We start from the raw sequence: 24,549 nt of genomic DNA, 5'->3' as shown, positions 1-24,549 counted from the left end.
CAAGTAAGGAAGACATCGTGAAAAGAGAACATAGAGTCAAGCTGGGGCAAAAGAGGTGAAGACTTAAAGAGCAGTGGGTGTGTGTGGAGCATATTTAAACATGCGGTGAGCCAATAAAACATGTTAACTAACACTAGAGGCATGTTTATTGAATCCTCTCCAACCACAGGAGTTAAAAATAGCAACCCCAGGAGTATTCCTTTAATTCTTTGGCTGGTGATGCTTAAGGATAATATGAGAGGGGGGGGGAATAAAATATAAAAAAAAATTAACAGAAATGTTAAGAAAAAAACAATCTGAAGGAAAGAAAATTGATCCCCCTTCAGGCTTCAGGGAAAATCTCAGAGCAGAGCAGACTCAGCAAGGTGGCAGGGATGTAACTCTGGCGTCTGGGCTCCTCCTTCTCCCAAACACCCACCCAAGACCTGCACAGGCAGGTCATGAACCGTGAGACGCCTTGCCGCACAGCTCAGGAGCACTCTGTGAATTAAACGCACATGTGTCCACTTGTCCAGCAGGCACCATAAGTCACATTGCCCATGCCCATGAAAGACTAGCTTTGCTTAGTGAAGAATACACCTGTAGTACAATCGTGCCTGGGCCAGAATCCCAGCTGGCACTTCCCTACAGTGGGGCGTCCCTACTCAGCTACTTTACCCTCTGTGCCCCCATCTCTTTCTCCCTTACCTGTGTGCCTGCTCAGTTGCTTCAGTCGTGTCTGACTCTTTTCAACCCTATGGACTGTAGCCCACCAGGCTCCCCTGTCCATGGGATTCTCCAGTGAAGAATGCTGGAGTGGGTTGCCATGCTCTCCTCCAGGGAATCTTCCTGACTCAGGGATCAAACTGGTGTCTCCTGCGTTGGCAGACAGATTCTTTACCGTTGAGGCACCAGGGAATCCCCTTCTCCCTTGAATTGGGATTACTAATAGAGCCAACCTCATGGGGTAAGACATGAAGTGAGATAATATCCATAAGAAACTTTAATCAGTGCCTATGCCTAGAATATATCAGAATTACTATTTTACAGCCTTTGTGAGCAAGTGGATTCATTGGCAAAGACCCTGATGCTAGGAAAGAGTGAAGGAAAAAAGAGAAGGGAGCGGCAAAGGATGAGATGGTTAGATAGCATCACCAACCAATGGACATGAACTTGAGCGAACTCTAGGAGACAGCGGAGGACAGAAGAATCTGGCGCGGGTGCTGGAGTCTGTGGGGTGGCAAAGAGTCAGACACGGCTTACAGACTGAACAACAAAAACCACCATAAGGTATTTTTACTCTTATTGGGATCCTTGTCTTCAAGATGAGGAAATTGAGCAGCAAAAGATGGACTCAGTTGCCAGAGTTGGGCAAGTAGCAGAACTGGCATTTAGACCCAGCTTGGTAGATCCCCAAGCACAGGCTCTTAATCCCCACAGCATCTTCTCATACCACCAGAAAACATGCACTACCCCAGACAGCAGAGGTTTTTCAAAACCTTTGGCAAAAAAAATTGTTGCTTGCATTGGGGTATTTTCAAGTTAAGAAGAAGCAAAGCCAAATCATGCAAACTAAAGAAGAGTGGAGGAAAAAATAAAATGTTTGCAATATATTCTCCCAAGCTTATATAATTATCCAGACAAATGAAACCCTAGACCAGCCTTTATTTGCCAGTTTCCACAGAGCAAATATAAGAGCGATCAAGATCAAGACAATTGCTGAAATTGTCTTGATGGGATCTTTCTTGGACTGAAGCAGGAGACCAGCATTCCTCCAAACAGCCCAGAAGCTAGTGCTCAACGGCCACTGGAACTGGACTCCTTGTGAGCATCCCACAGAGTGCCACCTAGCAATGGTCAGAGTGTCATTAGTTTTCATCCATACAATTCTTTCTCTGTCTGATCACTTGGCAATGGGTGTTGTTTAATCTGATTTACAGTCCAGTAGTCATGTATGGGATGTGAGAGTTGGACTGTGAAGAAAGCTGAACGCCGAAGAACTGATGCTTTTGAACTGTGGTGTTGGAGAAGACTCTTGAGAGTCTCTTGGACTGCAAGGAGATCCAACCAGTCCATCCTAAAGGACATCAGTCCTGGGTGTTCTTTGGAAGAAATGATGCTAAAGCTGAAACTCCAGTACTTTGGCCACCTCATGCGAAGAGTTGACTCATTGGAAAAGACTCTGATGCTGGGAGGGATTGGGGGCAGGAGGAGAAGGGGATGACAGAGGATGAGATGGCTGGATGGCATCACTGACTCGATGGTCATGAGTTTGAGTGAACTCCAGGAGTTGGTGATGGACAGGGAGGCCTGGCATGCTACAATTCACGGGGTCACAAAGAGTCGGACACGACTGAGTGACTGAACTGAACTGATACTGCCAGAACCTCACATTCTCAAAATATTTTAGAAAGGAAACAACACAGTTATAAAGTAGAAAATCTTAAACTTAAGATATTTTAAGAGAAGGCTGCTGAACGGAAAGGCAGTTTTCCATCCAGAAGATGGTGGCGAAATGCACATTGATCTGAAACACCTACTGGTAAAAGTAAAGTAAACTCAACTGCAAATAAGGAAGAATTTCAACAATTCAGGAGAATTTTGACTCAGCTATTGAAGGGCATTGTAAAATAATTTCTGCTGTTTCTGTCCCCCAGAAAAAGCCCAGCCACAAAGGAAAAATCAGTTCAAATATATCACCAGAGCAGAAGGGTAATTCATTGTTGCTTCATTGCTTCCCTCAGTTTTATTTTCCCTTCCTATTCTAAAAATAAATTCAACAGTGCTTTCTACTAGAACAAGTGGTTCCTTTATGTAGGGAGAGATTAAGTTGGTGTTATTTTTTTAGACTTGTTTTTTAAATTTTCAAGTTCCATCACTGAGATTAAAAAGATGTTTTGTAGATTCCATATTTCTTCCAGCATATTGAAGCCCCAAAACCCAGAATAAACCCCTGAATGCTAAGCCAAGTTTATTATAAAGCCCACATCCTTGGCTCCAAATACTCCTGTGCTACCTTTGAGCCACTGAAGTGCACAGAAGTAAACAGTCTTCCAACTGGGGACAGACAATCCGTTATTATGGGCACTTCTCTGATGGCTCAGTGGTAAAGAATCCACCTGCAATGCAGGAGATGTAGGTTCAATTCATTGGTCAGGAAGATTCCCTGGAGGAGGGCATGGCAACCCATTCCAGTACTCTTGCCTGGAAAATCCCATGGGCAGAGGAGACTGTTGGTTTATAGTCAGTCCATGGGGATTCAAAGAGTTGGACATGACTGAGCATGCATGCATAATCCAATATTATATAGTAAACTTGATAGTATCTATACATCTGTGCATTGTATCTATAGATCCTGAAAGAACTCAGAGGGATATCATAATAAACTTATGAAAGGAATGCTCTTAAATTGCTTTACGTTCCCATTCTGTGAAACTGGTGTCACAGAAAAATAAAATCATTTTTTGTCACACTGTCAGAGAAAATATGTTCAGTAGTATCAGGAAAATGTTTACCCTTTAATGATTAGAGATAAATTATATAGCCAGGCCAACAATTTTGAATACATATTCTGTCTATTGTAGGGATAACAAAGTTGTAGGGGTTAAAGTACAGTGAGCTACTCATGTTCAAATCCTGGCTTTACCATTGAATGTGATTATGGACTTGTTATAATTATTTTGTCAAACATAGTGAGGAGAGAGCTGTTTGAACATATTTGAATTCAATTCAGTTAAACAAATAGCTACTGAGTCCTTGTTATGGTCAAGAAATTGTGCTTGGCATTGCAGGCGTCTCAGAGATGAACAGGGCACGGTAATACTGCCCCAAAAACTTATTGAGAAGGGAGATGGGATAAAATACATAGAATGGTAACACAGTGGGTGAGAGAGACATCCCATGAAAGAATCACCAATAGTTGCTCCAGGAATGAGAGTAGGACAAGCCTAGATCGAGACAGAAGAATCAGTAGTAGTTTCAGCGGGGCAGTGGCTGTTAAGAACAAAAGCAAGAGGGTGATGAAGCTTCTGGGAGGATGTGGAGGGCAGGACAGTGCTTAGGAACATACACGCAGAAGCCAGAGTCAGGGCACATTAAAAAAAAAGGTGACCTGCCCTGGGAGAAATACAAAAATTGAGAGAAATAAACTAGAAGTAAGTAAGCAAGCCAGGGTCTGGAATGACAGGTGTGGAATTCTTGCTTAACTCCAAAAGCAATAAAAATGGGCAACATTCACCTATAATGCACCAAGCACCTCTGGAAGCTTCTAGAAAGAGATTAAATACTGGCTTAAACTCTAGATGCAAAGATAGTAACTCAATAGGAAGCAACCTTATGAGTTTTCTTGTGTGAAAATAGCAGATTAAACTTTGAATGGAAATTTATAAATTAATTTACAACTTTTAAGAATGTGTTGGAACTTTATCACATTTTACCAAGCAGCAGGCTTTCTGAAAGACCTTTTTTTTGCAGGAATTGAAATAATTAAATTGAAGATTCAGTGTACCTGTTCAATCATTTTATTAAAAAACTCATTCTGGTTTTCTCTGAGGGAGAGATAAACCACTGCTAAGGGAGTGGATAAATCTTTTTTTAAAAACTGTATTCACCATAAAATATATGACACTATTCCCAAATAACACCTAACAGAAGCAGGTCACATTAAAAAAAAAAAAAAAAACTTGCCCTGTCGTACTAGCCATTTGTACTCATTTCTATACCAAAGGTTAGAAGTATAAAGATGATTGAGATATAATCTAAAGCAGAAGAAAAATAGCTTATAAACTAATGATTACAACACAGTAATGGAATACACATCATGCCTGGGGCTGGGGGGGAGGTGGGTGGCGGGTAGGGAGAGAAGCAGGGCTTCAAGTGGAGTAATATTTGATTTGGATTTTGGAAGTGATGTGATTATGTGGCACTACTAATGCTTTTTCTAGACCAAGGGAGCACTAGGTGTAAACGCTTGAAAATAAGGCCAGTGACATGTGGCTGTTTTCGGGAGAGTTACCGGTTTGGTATATTTGGGTATCAGAGAGCTGGACCACTAGGGAGGTCCCAATCCTCTGGGAGTCTAGAGATTATAGGTGTTTATAGACACCACATCAAAAGCATAAATGGGTAAAGCAGTCAAGAGAGTAGAGGAAGAGGGGGAGAAGGAGCCACAAGAACTAACGTATTATTCCATGGGGACACTTAACATGTAAAGAGACCTTAATAATTTATGGTTTCCTTAGTTATATTAATAGATGATGTGCATGCTCAGTCGCTTCAATCCGACTCTGTGTGACCCCAGGCTGTGTAGCCCGCCAGGCTTCTCTGTCCATGGGATTTCCCAGGCAAGAATACTGGAGTGGGTTGCCATTTCCTTCTCCAGGGGATCTTCCCGATCAGGAATCGAACCCGAATCTCCTGCACTGGCAAGAGGACTCTACCACTGTGCCGCTCGGGAAGCCCTAATTACAGGTGATATTCAAACGTAGTAATAGAGACAAGGCAACATAGATAATATAGTACAATTCTAACTCTTTCCTACTTGTCTTAATAAAATGGAAGTGTTTATATATTATGACATCCTGAATCTTTACCAATAGCTTCCTGAATTAAATCTCTCCAGACCAAGAAAAAATATGCTAAGTTAAGTTGTTTTCTTGCAGAGAGCATTTTTTAGGCATTTGATATTTGAGGACCATCAATCCCATCTAAAGAGATTCTGTCCCTTCCCTCCAGGAGCTTAGAATCAGCATCAAACACGTTAATACAGACAGGTATATTGGAATGCCACTAGGAACAAAATGGAAACATTAAAGCAATACATGGATAGACAGGTAATTGCATTACGTAAAGGTCAAGTGTAAAGAGATTTATAGTGGAAGGAAGCAGGGCGCACTTAATCAGGGCAGAGATCAGGGACTACCTGTGGAAACAGGGCAGGTTGAGGGTAGAGTCACTTTCTTAATCAACCATGGACGATTTCATGGGAGGAGTAGGGATTTGGCAGCCACCATCAGCCTAACTTGGAGCTGAAGAGTCTCTTGCTATCTTGAAAATGTGTGATTTTTGAATTAGTGAATTGAAGGCTACGCATTATAATCCAGTCTAGTAAAGCAGGAGGATTCCTTTTCTTTCATCTTTGGCTCAGGGATCATTTTAAAAGGCCATCTCTCTCATGTGAGAGTGTTCTTTTAAAAAAAGTAAACTTCTAAAAGTATATTAAAGATTGTAATGCCTAGTTTTACATCACATCTTAAATTTTGTCTACAAAGTCAGATGTTGCTATTTTCCTTTGTGACCAACGTCCTTGACAATACTCAGGAACGAGAACTAACGTTAAAGAAAGCATTTTTCAGATTTCAAAGAGCCACGGGAGACATCTTGGTTCATTGTCTGGCTGAACTTTATCCTATCTAAAATTTATGAGCACGGAAACCCTTCAGATAATTAGAGCTAAGTTCAAACCCTCTGCCCACTGGGTCTTTTATAAAGAAGGAACATTTCAAGAAGAGGAGGGGTGTCAGGAGATGCTTGGGTGACTTGACAAGTATTCATTGGGTGCTGAGATTTTAAAAAGCAGTCCTAAGGAGAGCTCATACTCTCTTTTGGCAGTACATTCAGGATCACTGGGGGAAATTTTTTTCACGTGAGATGAAATGCTCACTGTTCTAGAATTACATACAATTCCTCATGTCATATCTCCAGTGGAGGTGTTGTCTGGTTGTTCTGAAAGAACTCTTAAGATACACAATTTGAAGATATTACATTGCCTCTCCACATTACCCTCTCTGGTCCTTTCATCTTTCTTAAAGATCTTATTTTCCAATCCTTTAGTTATCTTTATGGTCAAAACTGAAGTGCCCTTCCATTTGTCTTGTCATGGAGGTAGGCGCTGCCTAGCGATAAGTCCTATATTTATATTTCTCCACCCAAGGGCTACCTTTCTTGTTTAAATCAAAATGTTGCTGTTGACTCATCATATCTTTTGGAAAAGCAACAATAACAAAATGTAGCTTTAAACACATTTCAAAATAAGACACAGAGTGTGCAAATGAACCAGAATTATCTTTCCTTTGTGTTACTCTGGTCCCCAAGTGGGTCCACTTTATGGGAAAGTAGGAGCCTTGATAATTCGTTCGCAGCAAAATATCACTTACCAAGGTAGTGATATTAACTCAGGTAAGCAAAATGCGTGTTCTTTTCATCTCAGCAATTCCACGCCTACTCACCTTGCAGTTGACTTTTTATAGAACATGTTTGCATTAAAAAAAAAATCCATTTAATTGCATTGGAGAAACACTTCTCTGCCACAATCCAGACCGATACCATGTTGCAGCTGCTCCTATTTAAAGGATAATTGTAGCCTCCCTCTTCTACAAGGAACTAATTCTGATTTTGAAAGGATTTGTCCTCACAGTTTATCCTGATGAGAGAGGACTGGATTATTGCCGTGTGAAATAGCTGAATAGTCCTATTATGGCCATTATGCCACAAATGTTGTATATTGTTGAAGATCAAAGTACTGTACCAGACTCAATGGTGACATGTACAAGCATGGCGCACTTTCCATAGTATGTAAAAAATACTGCATTTTATGAGTCATTGAGTACCATGTGAGGTATCTGTGGACCCTCTATCATTTCCTTCAAACTTTCATCATTCCAAAAATCCTTTATTTTCTGGTTGAAAGGCTTCCAGTCTAGTCATTTCTCACCAGTCTCCCCAGGAAATAAACTTCAGTACTCTGTGTTCTCTTGTGGCATTATATTACGAACTGCATATCAGCCTAGTTTACATTTAAATTACTTTAGAAAAATAGTGAACGACTCTGGACAACACTAAATTCTAACTGGCAAGTTGAGAAAATGTAAACCTTTCCCAACATAACCCTTAATGATGTTTTTTGAAACTTTAAGTAGGACTCAGGGTTGGTTAGGTTCTAAGGGGACAGGCATAGCTATTTCACCCCATAACCTTGTTAGGAAGGTCAACCTATATACGCGTGCATAATGAGATAGGTTAAAATAGAAGGTGGCCCAATGAGGTTCAAATGAATGGTCTTTTTAAAAAATGAGGCTTTTCTTCTATAGGAGAGATTGAGGCATTAGCTTTGCTGGAAAACTCACCCTTACATAAGAGGCCAGGGAAAGACTGAATATTAATTTAATTATAAAGTATGGCATACTTCCATTTTAGCTTAAAAATTTAGTATTTCAAAATGAATTCCTACAAGATGTTTTCACAGTCTATCTGTAGAGGTAGTCTGCTGTGGTGGTTGTTGTTTAGTTGCTAAGTCATGTCTGACTCTTCTGTGACCCTGTGGTGGACTGTAGCCTGCCAGGCTCCTCTGTCCATGGGATTTCCCAGGCAAGAATACTGGAGTGGGTTGCCATTTCCATCTCCAGGGGATCTTCCTGAAAGAAAAACTAACTCCCTAAACTAACAAAAAATGTCCCTCAGGAAGTACCACTTTGTTGTTGAATAATTTCTAATAAAACTCTAATATATCATAGATAGGATGAACTTTCTAGGGGATATTTTCCCTAAAGTAACACATCCTGTGTGTAATTTGGAGATCTTACTCCAAGATTTAGGACTTAGCATAGTACAAAGAATCAGTAAACATAAAATGTGGTCAAGGAAAGCAACTGCAAATTTGAAAACATTACAATGTATGGAACCATAATTAAAATGATGATGGGTAATGTTTAGAGAACCAAATCAAATGCTAAATGTGGTTTGTAATTACTGGTTAGGGTTTCCAATGTCATTTAGTAAAACTAAATGAGACAGTGAAGTTAAATGTATAAAAATGAGGACCAGGTCTACAATAGAGGAGGCATTTTATAAATTGCAGCTATCCATGTGATTACATCAGTTCTAGTGGGGAGATGTTTTGCTTATAGACACATATTTTCTGGTGCACAGGCTCAGTTGTTCAGTCATGTCTGACTCTTTTTTGACACCATGGACTGTAGCCTGCCTGGTTCCTCTGTCCATGGGATTTCCCAGGCAAAAATACTGGACTGGGTTTCCATTTCCTTCTCCAGGGGATCTTCCCAACCCAGGGATCAAACCCATGTCTCCTGCATCACAGGTGGATTCTTTATCACTGAGCCACTGGGGAGCCTATTTTCTGGTAATGAGGTATGTAAAATTCCTAGTTCAGATGACCAAATTGTAGTCTGGCTACACAACAATTTATTCATGTTTTGTTGCCACACTCAGTCTCTGAAAGGCAGTGCAGGTGATGGGATCCTGGGAGTCAGGGTCCCCAGTGTCTCCTTGTGATTTTCAACCCCAAGAAAAATGCAGCCAATTTTATTTACTAAAATATTTAACATTACCTCTCTGCACGTCTTATCTTTCCTTCTAGAACAATTGGCCTCAATCTTTTTAAAAGTTGAGAGCTTTTAAAAAGTCCTGTGCCGAGGCCCTACCCCAAATGAACTGAATCAGATTCTTTGCAGGAGGATCCCAGACACAAGTATTTTTTGAAGCTTCTAAGGTGATTTCACTGAACAAACAGTGCTGGAAACACTGCTCAATAAGACTCTAAAGTCATTTAAAGAAGAAAGTGTTTTGAAGTAATTTGTTTTTATATGTTAACCTACACACAACATACAGCATAGTGCTTTCCCCCCAGCTCATAAACCTTTGATGAAGAATGTACACATGTATGAATAAATGGACAAATAAATGAGAGCCTCGCTGGTAGCTCAGTGGTAACGAATCTGCTGCTAATGTAGGAGACAATGTAGGAGTTTGATCCCTGGGTCAGGAAGATCCACTGGAGAAGGAAATGGTAACCCAGTCCAGTATTTTTGCTTGGGAAATCCCACGGACAGAGAGGCCCAGCAGGTTACAGTCCAAAAGTGTCAAGATATGACTTAGCGACTAACAACAACAAAAAGCCATGACATAGCGTTGAATGCCGCAGAAATTGAAAAGTAACGTAATGACTGGGCCAGAATTTGGGGGAGATTGGATACATGTATACGTATAGCTGAGTTCCTTTACTGTCCACCTGAAACTATTACACCATTATTAATTGGTTATACTCCAATATAAAATAAAAAGGTTTTCTTTCAAAAGTTATAATGATCCTCTATTTTATCTTTCAAATCAATAAGATTTACTCAGAGGTCTCGCTTTTTAAATTTCCCCAAGTTTTTCTTGGTGGAAGTGCACCTACCCATTTGAGACATGATCATGACCGGTCCTGGGTGGAGCATTATCAAGAGAGTATTTTTTCCGATTACACGGAGACGACACTCCTGGTCTACTCTCTATATATGAGTGATTAGAGTATAGAACTTAAAATTTTTTTGCCAACAGCTCAAATTTGCACCTGAGTTGGGAAAAACTTGGTCTGTCTTCCTGTCTTTCTCCTTTGCTCTTACACTACTAGACATTCAACACTTCTGACGCCAGACGTGTGGGTTTTCTCCACATGAAGCAATTTTGTAACACCAGCTGGGTATCCTACAATTGGACTCAATTCTGCCATTATTTACTTGGAGATAACATCAGAACTCACAGGATAAGGGCTCAGTCCCACAAGACTGCCCCCCCGCACCTCCCCCCTCCCCGCAACGCCAAAGACATACACACTTCCAGTTGCAAGTCTAGGTTGTTACTTGTGCTTCTCCTTTTTTTCAAACTTCAAACTTTTACTTTGTATTGGAGTATAGCTGATTATTTTCCTGTGGTCATGTATGGATGTGAGAGTTGGACTGTGAAGAAGGCTGAGCACCGAAGAACTGATGCTTTTGAACTGTGGTGTTGGAGAAGACTCTTGAGAGTCCCTTGGACTGCAAGGAGATCCAACCAGTCCATTCTGAAGGACATCAGCCCTGGGATTTCTTTAGAAGGAATGATGCTAAAGTTGAAACTCCAGTACTTTGGCCACCTCATGCGAAGAGTTGACTCATTGGAAAAGACTCTGATGCTGGGAGGGATTGGGGGCAGGAGGAGAAGGGGACGACAGAGGATGAGATGGCTGGACGGCATCACTGACTTGATGGACATGAGTCTGAGTGAACTCCGGGAGTTGGTGATGGACAGGGACCCTGGCGTGCTGTGATTCATGGGGTCGCAAAGAGTCGGACACAACTGAGAGACTGAACTGAACTGAACTGATGGCTGATTAACAATGTTTCGGTAGCTGCAGGTGAACAGCTAAAGGACTCAGCCATACATAGATATGTATCCCTTCTCCCCCAACCACCCCCCGCCTTTATCCAGGCAGGCACATAACACTTTAAAAAAAAATTATTTATTTCACTGTACCAGGTCTTAGTTGCAGCACACAGGATCTTTGATCTTTGTTGCGGAATGTGGGATCCAGTTCCCTGAGCAGTGATGGAAATCAGTTCTCCTGCGTTGTGAATGCAGTTTTGAGCTACTGGACCACTAGGGGAGTCTCTATTTACCTATGCCTGTGACCAATCAGTTATAAATCAGACGTTCCTATGGCACCTCCTTGGGGTTGCTTAATTTTCTGGAGTGGCTCATAGAACTCAGGAAAAGGTTGACTTACTGTCTATCACTTGATTATATAAGGGTATAATAAAGGACATAGAGGAACAAATAGATAGAAGAGCTACAGAGGGCAAGGTATGAGAGAGGCCAGCACCTCTACTGTTCACCACTTTGGAAGCTCTCTGAACCCTGATCTTTGGGATTTTTATGGAGACATCATCACATATGACTGATCAATCACTCCTTGAAGGACCTGGAAACACAGAGGTTCTTCTGAATCCAACAGAGAAAAATTCTTTTTTCTTACAATTCTCTCCCTACAACAATTCGCACCGTGTTCATCTGGAGGTAGAGAGGAAGCTGTATTCTTGCCACTTAAAAAATGATGAGGGAAGAAAGAAAACAATGACTTAAGATGAAAATGATGTAAGAAATATAAAGCAATGCCTAACAAAATGTTCCTAAAGGAGCCATGTATAGACCTCAAGGGATGTTCATTTTATCCTTCCTTATACTGTCCTCAGACAAACCTAGACAACATATTAAAAAGCAGAGACATCACTTTGCCAACAAAGGTCCATAGAGTTAAAGCTGTGGTTTTTCCAGTAGTCATGTATGGATGTGAGACTTAGACCATAAAGAAGGCTGAGTGCTTAAGAATTGATGCTTTCAAACTGTAGTATTGGAGAAGACTCTTGAGAGTCCCTTGGACTGAAAGGAGATCAAAAAAGTCAATCCTAAACGAAATCAACCCTGAATATTCACTGGAAGGACTGATGCTGAAGCTGAAACTCCCAATACTTTGGCTACCCGATGCTAAGAGCCAGTTCATTGGAAAAGACCCCGACGCTGGGAAAGATTGAAGGCAGGAGGAGAAGTAGAGGATAGAGGAGGAGATGGGCATCACTGACTCAATTGACATGAGTTTGAACAAGCTCTGGGAGTTTGGTGATGGACAAGGAAGCCTGGCCTGCTGCAGACCATGGGGTGGCAAGGAGGCAGACACGACTGAGCGACTGAACAACCACCACCACCACAACAACAACGCAGCCTTAGCCTTCGCTAACTGCCCTCCCTTGGGGTCCCTGGGACAGAAGGCCAGTTAGAGCGCGCAGAGGGTTGGCGCTCCCCGAGGGTTCCCGGCCCCCACAGCAGCGCAGGCAGGAGCAGTCACTTCCACCCAAGAGCGGGAACTGGGGTGGGGAGCGAACAGCTGGGTGGGGACGGCCGCGCGGCTAGAGGTGCTGGGCGCCAGAGAGAGGTGGGGAGGGCCGCGGCAGGGGCGGCGGGAGCGGGGCGGGGCCGGGGCCGGGGCGGGCCTGGGGGCGGGGCCGCGGAGCGGGATGCGCCACAGCGCCCCCTGGCTGCGTGCTCCCCGCTGGGCCCCGTGGCCGCCTCAGGCTCGGGCTCGCCGGCCCCTTTGTGTGCGTCGCGCCGCGGCCAGGAGAGCGCGGCCCGGGGCCCAGCCACGTTCTCCTGGTCCTTCTCCGCTCCACCCTCCTCCGGCCCCCGGCCCCGAGCGTTCGCCATTGGGCCGCCAGCAACCCGCGTCCCGCCGCGCACCCCACCCCGCCGGGCCCGGGGCGCTCACCGCCCCCCTCTACACACCACACCACACACACACCGCCCTGTCCCCCTCTCCGGTCCTCCCCACCCCATTCCAGGCCTCCAAGGTGGAGAAAATAAACTCCAAGCAGAGCAACTCAGAGACTTCAATAAAACGCCCAGGACCTAGAGCCCGAGCGCGTGTGCCGGGCGGCAAGGGGCGCGGGAGGCGGGGAGGGGGGCGCGGGCGGGGGGACAATGAGCGCATGAAGTTACCTGCCCGGCGGCGGAGCGGGCTGCGCGCTCGGCGCCGACGGGTGCGCGCCGCGGCTTGGGGGAGAGTTGAGCGCTTTTCCCCCCTCTTTTTTTTTTCTTTCTTTCTTTTTTTTTTTTCTCCTCTTCTTCTTAAACAAACCACAAACGGATGTGAGGGAAGGAAGGTGTTTCTTTTACTCCTGAGTCCAGACACCTCTCTCTGTTCCGTCTAAGCTTGTTTTGCTGGACACTTTTTTTTTTTTTTTAAGGCACAGAAAAGGAGTTTGCTTGATGTGAGAGTGAAATGGACGTAAGATTTTATCCACCTCCAGCCCAGCCCGCCGCTGCGCCCGACGCGCCCTGTTTGGGACCCTCTCCCTGCCTGGACCCCTACTATTGCAACAAGGTGAACGCTCTGCTTTTGTTTCCGCCGCGTTCTGGCTGCTCGGTCCCGGGAGGGGGGCGGCGGCAGGCCCGCCGGCCGGCCGCGGAGGCCGGTCTCCCGGGCGCGCTCGGCTCGCAGCCCCGCGGCTGCCGGGGCGTGCGCTCGGGGAGTCAGTTTTGCGGAGCAGCTCCCGGCTTTACCCTGCACCCCGATAGTGCGGAAAGTGACGCGCTTTGCTCCGTCGTTCCCTTCCCGCTGATCGCGATTCAGTAGTCCTGCCTAGGGTTGCCGCGGGCGCTGGGGGGGAAAAAAATTAAGAAAGAACAGCAGAATACTTTGGGGGTGTGTCTGGGGTCCCGGAACGCAGGCGGAGAGTGAGAGAATTCCGTTGATTTTCTCGTTTCCCCTTCTCCCTCCTTCGCTCCTGTGCGGGCTGCGGGGGCTCGTGGTACCGCTTCCCGGCCCGGAATTAGTTGCCAGGGGAGCCGCTGGGAGTCAGGGTGCCGGGGACCCGGAGAAGCCCTCCGCCCGGGAACGGCGCTCCGCAACTCTTTTGTTTTCCCGAAGCCGATCGGCGGTAGAGCCCAGTGTCCGGGCTCGGATCTGCAGGCCGGGGTGCCACGGGAGCGCGGGGTCCCGGGGACAGCTCCCGCCCGGAGGTGCGCGCAGAAACCGCGAGTTTGTTAGGAACTGGGCGGGCGCGCCGCGTTCACGTTCGGAGCAGCAGCACTCGGCGCGGGACGCGAGCAGGTCCTGGACTGGACTGTACCCGAAGCCCGGGGACCCCAGGTGCCCAGGCCGCGGGGTCCGGGGCGAAGCCGGCCGGGAGGGTGAGCGGGGCTTCTGCGGAGCTCCGCTTGTCCCAAGGATGGAACAGTCTGGGGATACATAGGAAGGGGGCGACTCCTGCGCTTTCCCGAACTCTCACCTCCCGGAGGGAGGACGCGTGGGGGACCGAGTCCGAGAGCAGCCGCAGGGCCACGGCTGTCCTCGCCTCGGGCTTTTTGGACATGTCTAAACAGTCCTGCCCGGTGAAACGTGGCGGGGAGAATTGAGTTCTCTGCGACTCTGGGGGAGCGGTTTAGACGCCCAGCTCCCGCTCGGTGGACACCGTGCCTCTGCCAGCAATCCCGCGTCGGCCCCTCGGTGAATTCCACTGGATAGAGCGTTGGGACTGGTAACATTTGCCCGGTGGCGAGTCATCATCAAGCAGCTATTTTACGTGAGCCGGAGGTATTTAGCGCGTTTCACCCTCAGCCCCGGGGCCCCAGCACGCTGCAGACTCGCAACTCAGAGTCTTGGTCAATCCAGGCGCGCGCCCGCGCGCATGCACACACACACACTCACACACACACACACTCACACACACACACACTCACACACACACGCACTCACACTCCAGACACCCTCCAGACACACACCCCACAGAGCTGTGAGTTATAGCATCCCGTGGAGAAGTTCCCTGATGCCCTGTGTATACTATATGTAAGACCAACGTGCGTGTGTTGATGTCTAGGCAAGTTAGAAACCAGAGGAGTCTAGTCTTGGACAAGGTAGAAAGGCTTTTCATCCCGCAGGAAGCATCTCTGTAGCTAGGGACAAGTTGGAGGGTAAGGGAACTTTGACCAGAGAAGTTTCTGTGATGAAGTTTCATTATTTGTTGGTAACATAGCTCTTTTACTCTAAAGTCTGGTTTGCCTTAATAAGGAGGTGTTTTGTGTATGTAATATTTTATTTTTGCTTATAACACGTCTACTAACAAAAATAATAGAAAGGTAGCAGCATTCTTGATAGTAAAGACCTATTCCGCAGTATTAATTGGAACCAAAAGGTCAGAAACATTTTGTCACTGAAACTGGACAAATCTTATTAAGTTTATCTGTGATTTTATAATGTCTTAGATACACATTTCACTCGTCATTCTAGTGATAGGAGGGTCAGATTTAATTTGAAAGTTAAATGCTTTGGAAAATCAAGAATTGCTCCAATATATTAAATCATTTTCCAATTAAGTGCTTTAAATAATTTTAGTGGGTTGTACTGTGCATTGAATAAATTAATTTAGAAAGTCTTCAGAATTTTTTTTTACTAGCTCATTGAAGTTCCTTTTAAGTCATCCAGTGTACGGGGAGCAAACTGTTCTTTTTAAATGCAAATCAGCCACCCTTTCTATAGACTGGATGCAAGTCTTCTATTTTACTTATTCAGGGAATAATGGATTTTTAAAGATACACAGTCATAAGATACACTTTTCATAGTAGGAAGAGACTTCATGGAAATGTTTGCCTCAGGATGTCTGTTCCTGCCCTTCTCTGGCTAGCAGTCTATCAACTATGTTTGTCACTCATTCTTGATTATATTTAGTGTACTGAGTAGATTTGCTAGGCCCCAGAAAGCCCCGGCACTAATGTTTTCTACTCCACCGTGATTAGCATTGGCACAAAATTTCTGTCCGGTTCCACAGTTTGAGCTGCTTACAGTGTAGTCAGCCAGCATTCATTTTTGCAGTGACTCAAGTAGATTTGCTGGGATCTAAAAGGTGGACAGAAGTTTGAAAGAGGTGAAATAATCTTTATCTACATTAGTAAAAACAAGTTAGCTCTGACTCCCCCCAAAGAGAGAAGACTGCAAAGTAAACCTTGTCTCTTTCAGAGGTGTCACTAGTGTGTAGTTGATTACAAGAAACAGTCACTTTGTCAGGCTATTTGTTTTCAGTAGGATGATAAGATCATAAATTACTAATTGTCTTTATTTGAAATCTGTCGACACTTTACTAAAGTCAGTGTGCTAAATCCCAGCGGAACCAGTATCTTTCTGTGCTTCAGCACCACACACTGTGACTAGACTTTCTCCAGTGACATTATTTTTTTCAATGTCAGGAGAGACCCTAATCCAGAAAATGAATATCCTCTTCCTGGAGCTTTTCTAAACTAAAACGAGGTTGTTTTACTTTGCTGACATTCTCCAGCACTGCTGCTCTATAGATTGCCAAAACACTACTTATATTGTTCAGTTAATAAACTCTGGAGGAGCAATTTTTTGGAAAACAGTTTAATTTAGTATCGCTCTGTTGCAAGAACACATTAGGTTATGAGCACATCATCATACAAAGTGGCCTCCATTTTCACGTAACCCATTGAGGGAGAAAAGTGAGAACAATGCATCGATGTTAGTTATGGCAACTGTGCGAAGCATCTCTTCTTATACAAACAGCCAGAACTGGATGGCATGTTGCTGTATATAGGTCAGCCTTTGAAATAGCAGTGTAACTCATAGACTGGACAGGAACCAGTAGGCTCAAAGTAACACTGTTTACCTCTGGCAACTTAAAACATGGCTTTGTTTGAGACATTGAGAGATGGGTACCATACTGGAGTTTCATCTAATGAAGGCTATTTTAAGTAACATTGTATCCCTTAATTGAACTGAATGTTACCAAAAGAAATTGGATTATAGGCACTCCCAATTGGAGCTCAGTAGTAAAATAGAGTCCTCTTTTTTTGTTCTAGTTGAAGATGTCAGAACATTAGTTTAAATATATACCCACAGAGTAATAACAGTTCCTTTCAGTTTCTAGTGCAGTGTCATTTCTGAAGATTGTTTTCACTGATTTTATGCTAAATTGGGACGAAGAAGTGGCACTTTTTCATTTCTGCAATGATGTGATGTGTTCAGTTATTGCTCAGTATCTGCCCACATAAGGAGTAGTAATACAATTATGTTATGACATGGCTAATGACAGGGATGCTGACCTCTGCCAGCAGTGGGAGAGGAAATAATGGTCTTTACTGTTCTCAGCGGTTGCTTTTGTGGAATCAGGCCCTGAATCTTTCTTTGACTGATTTAGACCCAAGGAAGTTCATAACACAAACCCATGCTTAATACTGGCTATATACAGAGTGAAAAATAATGGGCGTTTGGAATATTGGGCTTTTGTCATTGAAATGAGGAAGGAAAATGTATCATCTTTTCACATAAACACAGGAGGAAGAACCTGTTTGTGATGAACTCTGACTTAAAATGTCAGGGCTAACATTAAACATTTGATGACTTCTGAGGAAAACAAGATTCATTTTCATCTCTGCAGAATCTCCTTCGAGCTTATTTTCCTGTTTAGAGTATTATGTGTTTTCTTGAATGTGGCAAAACTCACCCTTCCTAAAATACAGGATTTGCAAGCACATTATGATGGAGTCATTATTTCTGCTTTAATAAATGTAAGAAAAAGGAGGAGGGGAGAGAGGAGGGAGGGGAGGACTATAAGCAATTTAGAGCATCATGCTTGATTAGTTCCCTCCCTACCCCCATAACTTCTAGGACTTTGGGAAATTCATAGTCAATACTTTGAACATCATTAGTGTAATTAAAAACTCCCATGGGAGTTTTATTAAGCTGGCATCTTTCATAAGTTTTGAGGTCTTTAAATATGTTTTAAATAAATTTATAGGCAAGAGCTTTGAGCCAAGCAATCATATGGTTTTGGCCACTAAGTCAGATGTCATACAAAAACCTCAAATGTAGCTATTAATATCTTGATTTTGTGAGATATCTCAGTGTCATAAACTCCAATTTTAAATGTCTATGCAAAAATTTTAGTTTTGAGCTTTGGAGCTCATAATGTTGTTTTTAAAATAGTTTACATTATTTACTATTCTCATATTTTACCATTTATTTTAAAGTTACTGAGTGATGATATTAAGGAGCATTTTGATATTTCTCTTAGCTGGGAAAACTAAACTAATATTTAAATATTATCTCATCAGCTGCTTATTGTTGTTTTTTTAAGTGACATGATTGCAAGGGGCTAAGAACAGAGAAAAATGTAAGGCACTTGAATCTGAAAGAAGTAGGGAAAGTTCCAAGTTAACAGTGGTTTTCTTAGGACCAGAATGGGTCTCAAATATTGGTTTTGGTGTGTGGGGCTATTTCTTGTGGTCGTATTTTTTTGTGTGATGGGCTCAATTCAAGAAAGGGATAGGTTAGGGGACTGGGGCTATGGGCATAGAGGAAATCTTACCACGAAGGATGACTTATTCTCGTGCTTTCCAACATTTTGCTAACTTACTAGAAAGTTGAAAAAGACCCTGGGGATATTTCTCAATTACTGGAGATCCTCCTGTCTTGATGGAAGCCTACCCTCAGCAACTGGTCTGTCTGTGTGTCTGGTGCCTCCTCCCTCCCTCCTCCTCATCCCCTTCCCAAACACCCGCAATCCTGGAACAACTCCCCCTCCCCTGCTTTTCTCCTTCCCAGTCTGGGTCTGAACGTGGAAGGTCTATGTTTTCTCACCTGAACTTGCTCTGCTCAGATCCTTGGCTCACCATTGTGTTCATCTTGGCCACCTTTGGTGCTTGTCTTCATTGTCATCATTGCCATCATAGCCATGTTGGCAAGTCCATCCTTCTCCCAGTACTTGACCTTTCTTGGGCACAGAAATTGGAAACTTCTAGTCCGTAGGCCCATGTCCACTTCCTAAAGTCCTCAACTAGGCTGCTATCCTTTTCCCCAGCTGAGTGAATGACCTAGGGTCATAGAATAATAGACTAAGAAAACAGATGTGATCCTGAGAGGAAAGCCATGGTGGGTATTTCTAAGCTCTCACTGTTCCTTTCTTCCAGCACATTTTAAGCACAGTGTATCTAGAGCTTGGGATCAGCTCCTTGAATATCCCTTATCAGTGAGAAATCTTAATTTAGACTCTAAAATAGTATGTAAGTGGGACTATGATCTTCTGATCTTTAGTTGCACATGGTAAGTTAGGTAGTTACATTTATAGTGATTATATGGGTTGGCATGTTTATGTGTTCTCATCAGAATATACATAGATAACTAAGATTGGAATAGTTGGAAATGAAGAACCTATTTAATCACTTTTAGGTAACTTGTCATCCTACATCTTAGCTTATCCAAAGGTGAATCTCAAGGTTTCTGAGAAGTCATAAGGTAGAATATTTAACTTATATTTCAAGGAAAAGTAATATACTACTTATCATGACTCGATGAACTGTTATGAACAATTGCATTTTTAAAATATTGGATCAACTGTTTAAGATAAAACTTATGTTGTATACAGCCAAATATAAGAATCTAACATGTATATCTTTGGGAGAAAACAACATTGTGATACACCATAATTATAAATACTGTGGGCCCCAAAGACATAGCTATAATCTTGGCTGCAAGAAGCTTCCCCATGAAGCATCTGAATATATGAAAGCTGCCTTGTTTAATTGAATTTAAACAAAATTTTAACATGGGAATGTTTACTTTTACCAATCTTAAAGATAGTTTCTTTTTTCTTATTTATTTCGATTTTCATGTTATTAATATACATCAGCTTTCCACGGGCTTCCCAGGTGGTGCAGTGGTAAAGAATCCACCAGCAATGTAGAAGATGCTGCTTCAGTGCCTGGGTTGGGAAGATCCCCTGCAGAAGGAAATGGCAACCCACTCCAATAATCTTGCCTGGAGAATCCTGTGGATGGAGGAGCCTGATGGACTAGTCTATGGGGTCGCAAAGAGTCAGACACAACTGAGCGTGCATGCACGCAGCTCTCCATATATGCAGGTTCTGCACTGGCAAGTCATCCAACTTCAGATAGAAAATATTTGGGGGCGGTAGAGAATCCCAGAAAGTTTCAGAAAGTGAAACTTGAATTTGCTGCACACCAGCAGCAACTATTTACATATCATTTACATAGTGCCTACAGCTATTAGCATAGCATTTACATTGTTTTAGGCATTATAAGTAATCCAGAGATGATTTAAAGTAACGGAGGATGTGTGTAGGTTACATGCAAATACTGTATCACTTTATATAAGGACTTGAGAGACTTCAGATTTTGGTATCCGAGGGGAATCCTGGGCCCAGGCCCCTGAGGAGGCCCAAGAACAACTATTATTCAGTTGATCATTTTCTTTGAAGATGCACTTCCCAGAATCAGATAGCCTGTGGTCTCCAAGGGTTGACAGGACCAGCAGTAGATAGTGAGTTGTGTTAAATGGACTGTCCTGCTAGGAAAGCAGCCCACCAAGATGCTACAGCTTACATCTACCCTAATGAAGTGGAGCATTTTTTTTGTTTTAAACCATGCATGCCAAATTTCATCCTAAAGAGTAATTTCTCATTAAAAACAGTTGAGTTATAAACTGCTTAGAAATGTGGTTTATAATGGAAGTGCCAACAGACTGTTAATTATAGCAGTTCTTCCATAATACTTTGAGACATGGAATTCACATTAACCTGAAATGAGTCTTTCCTGGTTATAACATGTTCCTCCCTATAGCATTCATTTTGAAAATGGGAATGTTATATTGCTCTGTGCCTGGATGCAGCAAAAAGATCAGAGGAGGGGTGATGCCAAAAAGAACCCCCCTGTTTTATCAAGAGGTATCAATATTTCCCTAGATCTCTTTATTTGATCTACAGCGAGAGTTTGCCTAACTTTTAAAATCTATCTTCAGATTTCCATTGTATTTATGAAACACCATCACTGATTTATTTTTATGCTAACAAAGGTCATGAAACCCATGTCACTCTCAATGCTTTTCTGTTTGTCCATTTTTCACTTTGGAGTTTTTAATGGTTCAGCTTTAGCCAAGTATTTATTGTTTTTCATTCTTGAGTTATGTGCTTTTATGAAGCTGTTTTGAAAGGACTCCTAAATAAACTAGTGCTATGGTTCGTTGATAAGAAGCTTTGCTAGTGGCCAAGAAAATATAAAGTGTTTTGAGTTACTATGTGGGCTTATAAGTTACATGTATCTGATCCACAGTTACAACACCATCAGTTGCTGCATGAACACTTTTCCATTCAAGTCTTTGAGCCCCTCTCTGGAAGTCGGTTACCTGGTAGAGAAATTGGCATGCGCACATACACGTGCTTGTGCGTGTGTGTATGTGTTGGGTGAGCACGTGTTTTCCTGTGTTTCACATTGTCCTGGATATATTTCTTCCCATAAATGCAGGAGAGTTTACCGCAAGTGGCAGAATCAGTGTGTACAACAACAAAGGCAATCATACTAGCTAGCAGGAATGCCTCATTACCACTCCTTTTTAAGAAACTTAGCCGTATTTCACATGTGACACTTTTTCACAATGATAGGGCTTTAATTGGGCAAATTATACCTTAATAAGACTAAAGAACTGAATCTTTTCTGAGGAAAGCCCTAGGCCTCACTGAAGAAAAGACTTGCTGAAGATTTCACATAAAACCTGGGCTCTTGAACCTATGTTGACTTACCCCCTAGGCAAAATAAATATAACCCTGAAAGGATATGGTTCCCTCCACTTGTTTCCCATTCTGTTTAGAAGCCTGACTCTGTTCTATGTCTGGTAAAAGTTCTGATACCTAAAAACCTTTCATCCACCTGTGTCCCAATCTTGCCTGCATCCACTAGAGGAAATAACTTATGTTTGTATCAAGGCACCCTTTTGAGCCTCAAGGAGTCAACAGAGGTAGATTATTTTGAAACCATGTGAGAAAAGATGTTCAAAAATTCAAGCCATGGTAGACCTTAGAAAAATACTGCATTCTCAGCCCATTTCTTCTATTTCTGCTACCTTAGTGGAATGACGTTTTCTCCCAAAGTCATAGATTAGTGATTCTTTCAGGAAAGGAGCGAAAGGAATAACCTTTCTAGCGGGTCAGAGGTGAATTGGGGAAAATGAGGTGTGTGTCTGTACAGACTGTAATCTCCATCTCTCAGATATTGATAAGCCCCCAGGGAGTGTCTTTTTCGCTTTCTGCATTGTGAGTCAGTGCACCTAATGAGAGATGTTAGGATGGAATCTGTTGTCTATGGGGCAGTGTAGGGAGATAAAATAAAGTTGAGAATGCCTGCTCCAGAGGGAAATGACCTCTTGTAGTTCCTGACTTCAGGGGACTAAGCTTGCCCCTCACTCCCTTCCTCTGATATATGGGCCAGAGATGGGCAATATAATATGCAAGATTAATTAAACAATGGACCAACTGGATCTAAAGATAGTCCAATTACACTGAAAGCATGTCTGCGCACCACCTGATATTCTTAAGTCCTTTAACTCAATTAAATGGTTAATTTGAAAAATGATGGGTAAAGTGTTATATGCATTGGCATCTCCAAGCTCTTGTAAAAAACCAACTCTTTCCTTCTACACCAATATGCCTTCACCTAAAATGCCAGGAACAATTGTATAAAGAGAAATGTTAATAATAAAGAGGCAGGATAACCTTTCAACAAAAAGTATATTTTATCATTTGGCAGATGCAGTCATGAACATTAATCATAGAAACCTGCAGATAGTAGAAGCTTAATATCAAAGCTAATGATTTATTTTATGTTAATGACTTTCTGCCAGGGCATAAAAGACTGTTCATAATGGACTCTCTGCACGGTGTTCAGTTACTAAGGCTGATGGGATAATCTTTTTCTCTCTCCAAATTAAGCTTTTTGAAATACATTATGCTGTTATTTTTCAAGGTAACTCTCCAAAATTTACTGCAAAACTAATCTTTTAAGAACTGATTAAAGAAATAAAGAAGAAGAAAAATCCCAAAGCAGCTTTTCTAGTTCATGAACAGTTTGACTTAATTAAAGAGAGAAAGTTTGCATGTATGCTAATATCCCTGAACTTGGAATGCCAAACAGTTTTCAAGTCAGCCTTTGGTGACAAGGTCTGCCTTTTGGAGATTCAGTTCCCATAAGTACATTCCCCAACAGAACCTGTTTTCATCGATTACTGGCCAATAATGAACTGAATGGTAGTAAAACCTGGAGTTGTGCACTGGGAAGTTTTAAAAATTATGTTTACAGCTAGTTATAACCAACATTATATTTCAATAAGAGATAATTTGCCTACTAAAGTTCACATAATGTGCTAATCATGTCTAGTGGTTAATAAAGGCCTCCCACCTCACTCCCCTGATGGCTATAAAAGGCTATTATATTCATGGCAACAGTTCAGGTACAGCTGCTGTGTGTTAATAATGTAGCATTGTCCCACTAATCAACACAGCAAAGGTCAGCACCCCTAAGCACCTAAACTACCTATTCTCTCTCCAAAATATTTATCGACACCCTAAAAGATTATCTGACCTGAAGTTTTCCTTAACTTAGAGTTAGTTAATTCCACACCAAGCTAATTGGGTGATAAAGGTTTTGTAACCTAAGCTAGGTTGTGGAGGAGATGAATATAGATTCATACTAATCTCCCATAAACATGTTTCCCTTTCTGAAGTCATTGACTGAATTAGTGTGAGGTTGTTAGAGCCATGAACCCCTTTATAATTAAGTAAATGTGTTCCAAAGGGAGACTGTTTTCAGATTTTACATGTTATTTGAAGAGACGTTTGGAAGAAAAACAACTTTTCAATAACCAGAAGCTTTTAAAGTAAACAGAGCGAATCGGAAAACGAGAAGGGATATTTAAAGTCTAAACAGACAGGAATCTGTGTTAGTTTATAGACCTGATCCAGTAGTGAAATATTATTTGCTTAATTGTTCTTTTGGCATAGGGAAGCAATAAGAGTAAAAGCTTCTTAAACCATATTTTCTGCACACAAAGAACATATTCACGTGGGATTTCCATTTTGCTAGAAAATCGCACAAATCAATAAGCCAGCACTTATCTGCATTAAAATTAGGCAGACAACAGTTTACAGGCATAGTGATAGTGTAGTTCTCTTGATACCCTTGGTTACTGTTTCAGATAATCCTTGCCTTTGTGTCCTCAGCAGCCAAAATGTTAAGTGAACAAGATCTCCTTTTCTCATCTTGTATTATTGTCTTCTGTTTTCTGTTACTCATTTGGATAGCCTTGTTTGTGTGCGTGTGTGAGAGTGTCTTCTTCCTTGAGGACTTGAGAACCTTAAATGTTTTCAGAAAAGAAAAAGAAATGAAACTCAACTGTGTTTCCATCACCAG

The 24,549-nt window shown here is 42.5% G+C and overlaps 1 protein-coding gene across 1 annotated transcript in view; it reads left to right on the top strand.

The window, feature by feature from the left end:
• The first annotated feature begins 13,421 nt into the window (after positions 1–13,421).
• The window catches only part of TOX (thymocyte selection associated high mobility group box), a 311,716-nt gene continuing 300,588 nt past the window's right edge, over positions 13,422–24,549 (top strand). Inside the window, 1 exon segment of the mRNA NM_001102096.2 lies at positions 13,422–13,666. Within this exon segment, the coding sequence (NP_001095566.1) occupies positions 13,565–13,666 (102 nt within the window). The 5' untranslated portion in view covers positions 13,422–13,564.

This window comes from Bos taurus, chromosome 14 (genome assembly GCF_002263795.3).
Source record: "Bos taurus isolate L1 Dominette 01449 registration number 42190680 breed Hereford chromosome 14, ARS-UCD2.0, whole genome shotgun sequence".
NCBI lineage: Eukaryota > Metazoa > Chordata > Mammalia > Artiodactyla > Bovidae > Bos > Bos taurus.
This window is presented reverse-complemented; position numbering and strand designations above follow the sequence as displayed.